Here is a 9825-nt window from a genome sequence, read left to right as displayed (position 1 = left end):
ATCCCACTCTGTTTCTTCTGGGCTTCCTATGTCCGAAATGCGAATTGCTCTTGTCACGGAATTTCAACACAATTTAAATCGCCTAGGGTCAAGTCATAATGCAAACCGTGCAGACCTTGATGGTCAGCTGGGAAACCCGACATTCTTTTAACAGGGTCTTTAAAGCTGCACTCACACAGATATACCATTTTTATATATTTTATTTTTTTGTCTTGAAAAGAGAAAAATTTGGCGTAAATATCAGCAAACCAATGATAAAAGATTGCTGACAAAAGATCAGATCGTAGTTTTTCATATTCCCGTTCGAAAATTAATAATTTATGGCTTAAACCGTTACTAACGGTTTAAGAAAATAGCATAAAACATCCATTTTTGAACTTAAATATAAAACTCTGAGGTCTATTTTTTTGTCAGCAGTCTTATATCACTGGTTTCCATGGATTTTCGCAAAAATTAGCTCGTTCCAAGACAAAATTATAAAACAGTTGTCAAAACGTTCAATCTGTGAGAGTGCAACTTTAAGTTGACTCTGTTGGCCTTTGCTAACTTTACTAATCTTATGAATAATACAGAGATTCTTTCAAATGCCATAAACCCATCGGAATATGTTGAATAGAACTAAAAGTGTATTAAATATAAAAAATAAAAGTTTTTATGAGCAACGACAGAACAATGATGTTTTCCATTATGCGACCAAACATGTTATTGTCAAGAATGTCGATCAAGGTCATTCAGATACAACATAACAAAAAAACGCAGAGACTACATTTTCAAATCACTTGACTATGACCCAAGTTATTTGACATTTGGCATCATGTGAGTAAGTTTGACCTAATTGCTTCAAGGGTCTGAAAAAACAAGAACACGTATATATAGACATCCATTCTCTAGCTTCTGAGTTGTTTTTGGAAACATTAGCAGACGACAGAATGAACTACAAAGTACTTGCTGTTTTGTCTTGCATCGGCATTGGTAAGTCATTTTATTCAATAAATGCTGTAAGTTACTTCTTGAAATACTGTCATTCATAATGGCGAGTGAGTGGGTGGGGTAAAAACTGTTAAGCCTGACGCGATTCATCTTTTATGGTTTTATACAATTTTCATTATTTCTTTAATGTTAAAGTTTTATCTTGCACCTGAAATGGTAAGAACATGTTATTTCTATTAAAAATCAATCAATTGAATACTTTCCTATCTAAAAAATCATGCAGTCATTGAGAAAATCGTGCTTGATATTGTAACTAGTTGTGCTTCAAAATCGCGCAGGCCTTGCCATCACTTTAACTTGTATTAAATGGTCACCATGGAATCAAAATTTATGTTTGCCTTAAATACTCTAAAATATTTACTTGTTGGAACTTAAACAATTAATTAGTTTAGGTTTGGTGATCTGTTAATTGTCTTGCATGATTTCTTTTTTTCTATCCAGTAAATATTGCCCTGCATTACGTTTGAAATTCCTGGAAATGGCATCTTTTCCACTAAAAGTTTTAACTTTTATTGATATAATATCGAGAAGTGTGTTTTAAATAAGTTTATATTGACCAACCTTTCAAAACGTATTATACATCACTTTAACACTAGAAAAGATTTTAAGTTGGCTGGACCAAAAGTCAAAGTCCCCGCTATTCCCCGGACCTCGGGAGGCGTGGTTACAATTGACTGGTGCATTAAAGCTACATGCTAGACTGTGTGAAATCAAGTGTTTTGATTTGGTTTATTTCTTTCTTTAAAAAGAACTATGAAGAACTATTTCAATGCAAAATGAACTGAATTACACTTGTTCTGCATGAGCTTTCAGAATAGCTATTTCTATTGATTTGATAACGCTCACTAGTCAACTTCGTAAACTGTTAACACAAATATTTCTTCACAAAGCTGTGTGCAGCAAACCCGAAACTTACAAGAACCGCCACCACCTGCGCGATGACCTTATGTACAAGTACGAGAAAGACGTCATACCTGACAGTGTCGACGGTCACGTGGTCAACGTATCAGTGGGCGTCAGTCTCCTCAGAATTATTGACGTGGTGAGCAATTTATGTAAAACAACGACTTTTCGTGTTTAGAGATTGTTATAAATTTATTTTTTTATCTCTGAACTGAATTACGACGTTCAGAATAATGAGAGCCCGCCATAAATGTGAATACGTTTACGTAAAGTAACAAAAAGTCTAAAAGGATGTTACGACCTTGAGGGTTAGAGTAAATTAAACAAATACATATCTTGTCTTCATATATGATTGCTTACACTCTGAAATGTGTGCGTAAATACAAAACCTTAAAATTGACTAACAAAGGTGAAACGTGACGTCATAATATTATAAAATCTTTTATTTGTAGGATAACCAGATTCTTACGTTGGACACATACATATCAATGGGCTGGGAGGCAGATAATCTCAAGTGGAGGCCAGGTCACGTGGGTGGCTTAGAACAGATCAACCTGCCCTCTGAGCTTATCTGGAAGCCCGACCTCGCTATGATGGAAGGGTGAGTGTTTATTGGCATGAGTTACAAATGATATCAGTCTCAAACGTTAAAGAAATATTATACACCACTGAGGGGCATATCACATTATCAGTGTGTGTATCCCTCGTGATAAATTGCGTCATAAATGTTACGTCGGAAGGCAATGGTTTGATTTTAATTAAGACTTTAAACGAAGATAACAATTTCTTCACTATTTCTGCACCATTTTAAATGAAACATAGCGCAGTCTACACCGCTTAAGGAGCCCCGCCTTCGGTCTTTTACCAGAGTTTAATTTAGAGTTTAGTTTCTTAAACACTTCGACAAACCATTTCACAATACGGCTGTCTGACGGAACACTGTCAAAACATTATCATGAAGTGTTTGATGACACTAATCACCTTATCAAATTTCGGTAATAACACAAATGCTGGGCTCTTTAAGCGGCATAAACTGCATTTTGTTTTGTTTAAAATGATGTTGTAAAAGAAAACTTCTTTGATCATGTCTTCATTTTAAGCAAAATTTTGCTTCCATCGTAGCATTTATGACGTAATTTATCACGTGGTATACACACACTGATTATAAGGACCGGCCAGCCGAAATGGTGTGTAAATATTTCTTATATTATACCGAACATTTTATATTGAATAAGGCTTTAGATGTGTTTTTATTGAACAAAGCTTGTTATGTTTACTTGCGACAAATTTTCGCCGTTGTGAGATAGCAAGCCGCACTACCCAGTTGTATGTCAGCGGCCAATATTACATTTTTGGCGAGGTACAGACAGTGATATACAGACCGATAGACTTTGTATATACAATGAGGGGACACATTTATGTAAGGTAAAATATTCGGTGATACTTTATCCTAACAGCAGCTTAGTTCAGATCACGGGCATCGTATCATAGATAACACAAAGGATAATTGTTACTTTCATCGCCAACATTAACTCTTACATATCCTTCTTCGATACAGACATTCAGAAGGTTATTTGCGACTCTGGTACTGTTGATAAATCGCAAATATATGATATGTAAACCATATGTCTGTTTCTTCTTTGTTGTATCCTGTCGACACATTTTCTTTAAGGGAATGAACTGCTGTTTTGGTGTTTTATGATCTGAACAATACTTAGTGACGTTTAACCTAAAAGTTTTCATTTTTTCTTCAGGGTTATTAAAGGGTTCATTTGTACTAACGATCAACATAAATCCGCTACGTAATTCTGCATTTTGACAAAGTCAGAAAATCTCAAGGATTTAAAAAATGGTACTCAGTTATCGCCAATGACGGAGTTGTTAAATTTTTAGCTGTTATGGCTTTTCGAGATATATCCCATCAAGCAAATGTGTCTGTAGACCGGTAGGCTAGTAAAATGCAACTAAACATGTAAAGAACTTTTTAGCATCAAATTTGAAATGTTTCTATATATTGTTTACCAACAGGGCCGGGAGAACAGTCTTTATTAAAACCGAGGAAGCCAATGTCATCATTAACTCTAACGGTCACGTAATCTGGATGCCTCCTATGAAAACGAAGACGTTCTGCTCTCACGGCGAATTACAGAACGGTGACGAAATCGAGTGTCACTTGACGTTCGTCTCCTGGACCCACAGCACCTCTACGCTCGACCTAAAACTAGAAGCTGATGTGATGGGCACCAGCTCCTTCGATGTTGACTTCAACCCTCACTGGAAGTTAGTCTCCACTCATGCCGACATCGAACACAAAGTTTACAGCTGTTGCCCCGAATCGTACGCTCAGGCTTCATTCACGCTTCGCCTCAGATACGTCGCCTAGACGTTAGCAACCCGAAACCATAATATTTACGCACATTCGTTTGTGACCTCTAAGGTCAAATAATACGCTGATACATGAACTTTAACGTTGAACCAGGACGACATGTAAACACCGGCCAGACAATACAATAGCAAAGACATACTAGTGGTGACATCAATTTAAGTAAATGAACAGTGTTACTGGCCATTTTGTATTCAAAACTATAAAAACTTTATGTCGATTCAACTGTGTAGTAGCTAATATGTTCGGAGAAAATTCGAAGATTCATGATTCAAAAATTACATTTACAATAGACCTCCAGATAATTTTAACCGTAAATAAACTGAACATGCTATTACATTTTGATATTAATATGCAGCGTATGTTGATCAAAGTCGTGTCATTGATGTGCAATAAATTATACACAAATGTATATTGTAAACAACCATTGTTGTACTTTCCGTAACAAGCTCGATTCCACAGAGTAAACAGTGTGTGTATACCACGTGATAAATTACGTCATATGTGCTACAACGGATGGCAATATTTTGCTTCTAATGAAGACTTTAAACAAAGATAACTTCACCATTTTAAATGAAATATAGCGCAGTCTACACCTCATACGGAACCCCGCCTTCGATCTCTTTCCAGGGTTTGATTGAGAGTTTAGTTTCTTAAAACACTTCGACAAACCTTTTCACAATATGGCCGTCTGACGGAGCACTGCCAAAACACTATTTTGGAAACAGGGTTGTCGGAGTGCATTTATGGAAAATATTGATTACTGATAACAAGATCCTAGCCGTGTATTTAATAGCTGAAACCGCAAAAGTATTAAATGATTGGTAAATGCTAAAAGATTTACTGTGATCTACTATATTCTCATAACTTAGAAATACCGTATTTTATGCACATTTCTTTCAAATTAAACTCGGTATCCTTCATAAGAACCATTGTTTTCGACATTTACTCATCTTTTTTGGAATATTAAAACAATATAATTAATTGTGGTAAATCTTATGTGGGAATAAGAGTGCATCTTCAATGAGAAGGTTGCCAAACACGACAAGTAAGCGTACATGTACGTGAAGGTTAATAGTTAACGTCTTCATTTGGAGCTCCTCGGCCATTTTTATCGAAAACAACCTCGGATGTATATGGAAGGTTTACAATGTCGGAAATCGTTACACATCAACTACGCTGCAAGTAGATCGCGTAGTAATTTCAATTAAGCAGTTTAACTTAATTTCTTAACTCTTGGGAATCTTAATTATGATTGCAACAAAACACTTCAATGACAACCAAAAAAATAAATTAAAATACATCACTACATTTAATTGATAATATAATTCAAAATTTTACGAACTACTTCTACTGATGTACCGGCATACATCCGAGGTTGTTTTCGATAAAAATGGCCGAGAAGATCCAAATGTTACGTCTTTTGTGAATTCCACTTGTTATCGTATATGTTATTTTAAATGTGCACTATACACATTATGTCATACTCGGATGACGTACTACACAAAAAGTAGTCCACATGTACACTTACAGGTTGCATAAACCAATATGTAGTCACACACGTTTTGTGCCTTTCAAGCCTTTTACTGGGTGGTGGTGATGTATAAGCTTATTTATACACACACTCGGGCCTTACCCATTCTGCGAGTGCTCCGATAAGATTGTTAGTCATTTTAGGTTTTTTGGAGCATAGTGCACAGTCAGAATGCAACCCTGGTTAGAGCTACCCTGTTTTATAACATGCACCAGTGTATAGCACTGTAATACGGGTAACTATTAGTTTACACGTATAAGTGTACAAAGGAATGTCGTTGACACTTGTTAAAAACATCATTTATTTCATGAAAACACATTGAACCAAATATCATACATGTATTATCGTAAGGATTCTGGAGATAGCTGAAAACTAATGTTACTACCTCTTCTTTTTTAATATGTTACAGTATAAACAAAAACAATATCCAGCTGAAACTCAGGCATCGCAGAGTTTGCATATTCGTACCCCAGAGTGAGGATGCTTTGATTTATCAAACTTCTGATGAATGAGAATGAGAAATTGTGAATCATCTTGGACAAACTATGAAAACAGCATCAGTTGTTGTTTTGTAAATGTTTTAACATGGGCAATTACTGAAACCGCCTTCGTTTAACTGTCGTAGCGTAAAAGCTGTGTCCATGTTTGTTCGGGATGCGCGTCTTTCTTTCTTGAATACAAAAATCGAGGGGTGAAAGCGAAAAGGTTAATAAAAAGTAACGATTTTAAATATGCCTTCCTTGTATATATACAAGGAGGGCACATTTAATCGTTACTTTTTATTAAAAAAAATAATAGTCAGTATATTCCCATGACCTGAAACAGTGTTGCTTTGCATTACTTTTTTAATAATCGTTAGATTTACTCACTCTTTTGCTCGACTAAATAAGGGACATAACTCGTACACACATCAATAAGTGTCTTTAAGTTAACATGTTTTTTGTATGCAAGAGTGTACATATAAACGCGTAATTAATCGGTGACATAATGCTCCGAGATAAAATAACAAAGAGACTAAACACGAAGCCACCAAGAAATGGGCTATCTAGTATTATCTACAAAAGGGCCAATCTGGACTTAATGTCCCAAGTATGATTCTCCATAGGATATTTTCGGAACAAAAATTTGGCCAAAATTTCATCGTTTTACAAAATTAAAGCTGCACTCTCACACATTTACCTGTTTGACATTTTTTTTGTCTTGGAACGAGCCAATTTTTGTGTCAAAACGATTCGATAGCTGATTACACATCTATTTTAAATTTGGGTATATGACGTAAGCTTCAAGGGCACCCTTAGCTGTAAATAATAGATATTTCGCGCATGTGCAGAGGGAGCAGCGAACTATTGAAAATAGACGACTGTACCAAATCATGCAGGCTTACAAAACACTCTCGACGAAAATAAATGTTTGTATTCACCGTCAATTCTGCTCTCCATAATATGGAGCTACAATAAATAGGGTAAACCCTCGATAGTCATTGCCGCACAAATATGTGCGAACACCAAAGCTCCTTCCCTAGCAACTGATCTTGACCATACCGCCCCGATAGCTCAGTGGTAGAGCGTTCGCTTCGACCGCTGCAAACGAAATACATGTACGTGACAATGTGGTAGCAGTACAGTAGCTCCTTTGCTTAGCCCTAGACATTTAGATGGTAGTACTAGGAAATCGTATTCTCAGTACTGGTTTAAACCCAGGAAAGTTGTATCCCGTGTATCAAAGCTATACACCTAGCACGTTAAAAAACCTAGTGGTCTCGAAAAGAGATCCGGATCTCCTGTATCTTACTCTGAATCTTAAAGTGTTCAAATATCTTGATTTTATTCATTACATCTCATGTCACTTACAGTTAAATACAATTTAAGTCGTGATGACGTCACGGTGGGTTAAACCATAATGCTGCCAATACGCGCCGACAGATCTTGATAAACTGGAATTAACAAACGGTTCCTGGCCTCAATCCTCTTTAGGTTTGCATTAGATATTTAATTATTTAGCGTAATAAATCTAGGTTAAAATATAATTGTTGGACATAAGCATTATTATAACGATGTTTTGATAGAATGATACAAGGTATGCTGTCAAAGTTTTAATAAACAAATATACTTTGATCCTTTTTATTCTAAAATGAACCATTATATCAAAGCAAGAAGTGAATGTGATCTGTGATATGAATACGGACCTACAAAATACTTAAGAAACTACTTGCAACCTACGTGCTAGCTCATTTCCGTCAGTTACAACTCTACTCAGTCTAAGGAAATAGCCCATGAGCCTATCAGATATAATGCCGGATCAGGCCATGCAATAAACAGGATACTGCCTCAGTATAGATCACCACTTAATTAAGTATGCAAATGAACTTGTCTCTGCACTGCTTTTTAAAACGTAGCTATCATCAATACTTTAAGATTGAAATTTAGTTATTATAACTCATATACATTTTGGTATTTGTCAATAAACACAACGACATTGTATATTATAATAATAAAATAGTTTCAGCTGGCGTACATGTACTTAGGGCTGATATCATAAATCAGAGATATCCACCATGAAAATACTACAATTTCTTGAAAAGAATTTTCTTCCCCTTTGTCACCGTGTCCAACAGTTACGAGGTGAAGTGGTGGGAGTATCGTTGGTAAGTGAAAGAATAATGCCGGTTTGTGGTGATAAAATACACCAGAGGTAAGTAATTTCAATGAAGAAATCGATAAAAAAAATCACAAGGATATGTGCAAATATGCTATTATTATTATTATTATTATTATTATTATTATTATTATTATTATTATTGATACATCGTATGCATTGCCTCCACAATATCGCCATTTTTCCAAACCATTCGGGAAAAACACGACATTTTATATGGAAAGAATGATTCAAGAACTGTAAATGTTAAATTAAAGCAAAGAACACGACCATAGAATGGCAAGACAGCTTTTTTTTCCGCAGGACATCTTTAATATGTACTGTATTAAGAAATCTCATAGCTTTACCCAAATTTAATATTCCGATGGCGGTATGGTATATATAGATTTTAAATATTTTTAAGTAACTAAAAAACCAGAATCTGAAAATAAATCACCATTTTACTCGCGGAAAAGAAATGTATATCATAGATACTACTACCACTACTACTACTACTACTACTGCTGCTGCTGCTGCTGCTGCTGCTGCTGCTGCTGCTGCTGCTACTACTACTACTACTACTACTACTACTACTACTACTACTACTACTACTACTACTTATAAAACCTTGATTAGCGCTGATAAAAAGTTTAATTATCAGAAACTTATTCACATACGCACAGAGGCAATATGCTTAAAAATACCAAAAACTTATGACTCAAGTATTGCCATAAACGATATGTTTGTATTGTTAGGTTCTGGGAATAATAACTTTATGTTTGATATACTTTTATTAGAATGTAAGAAAATTATTTTTCTGTGTAAAAGATAAAAGTTTGTCCTGACAGTAATTGGTTTCAGAAATAGCCTTTAGTTAGCATGGAACAATTATGAAAATACAAATATCTCAGATAAAATTGAAAGTAATTGGGCAATTGTAAGAAATTTGTTTTTTTTGTAACTACATTTTTCAGATTTTAAGTCTTGGTACAAAAGAATAAAACAATGTACTAAAAGAACAATTATATCATTAACATGCATGTTCATGAATTATTATTTTTTTTCCTTTATACCATTCTTTTTGGTTTAGATTGCTTTTTACATTCACAGTATTTCAAATATTACTGATACATAAAAAAACTTTATTCATATATCATGCTTCTCATAATTTATAAATTTGTATTACGTTATGTCATACTAGGTAATGTAAAATGCATACATATTATTGAATAAAAATCCAAAAGAGAAAAAAATACCAAAAAGCAAAAAATGAACGATAAAACAAGAAGGAAAATTATACGATATAGTATGATACATGTCTTTAAAGGCGTTATAAAACACAACCTACCTGAAACTAGAGGCGCATGCTGAGCGGCACAGG

General features: G+C 34.8%; 1 protein-coding gene across 1 annotated transcript; it reads left to right on the top strand.

Annotated features, from left to right (window-relative positions):
* Positions 1 to 856: 856 nt before the first annotated feature.
* On the top strand, positions 857 to 4688 carry LOC128232038 (neuronal acetylcholine receptor subunit alpha-10-like). Its single transcript, XM_052945378.1, has 4 exons — positions 857 to 972; positions 1881 to 2032; positions 2346 to 2494; positions 3922 to 4688. Exons 1-4 carry the CDS (start codon positions 930 to 932, stop codon positions 4274 to 4276), a joined length of 699 nt encoding a protein of 232 aa, XP_052801338.1. The 5' UTR covers positions 857 to 929; the 3' UTR covers positions 4277 to 4688.
* The last annotated feature ends 5137 nt before the right edge of the window (positions 4689 to 9825 follow it).

Source organism: Mya arenaria, chromosome 4 (assembly GCF_026914265.1).
Source record: "Mya arenaria isolate MELC-2E11 chromosome 4, ASM2691426v1".
NCBI classification, from domain to species: Eukaryota; Metazoa; Mollusca; class Bivalvia; order Myida; family Myidae; genus Mya; species Mya arenaria.
This window is presented reverse-complemented; position numbering and strand designations above follow the sequence as displayed.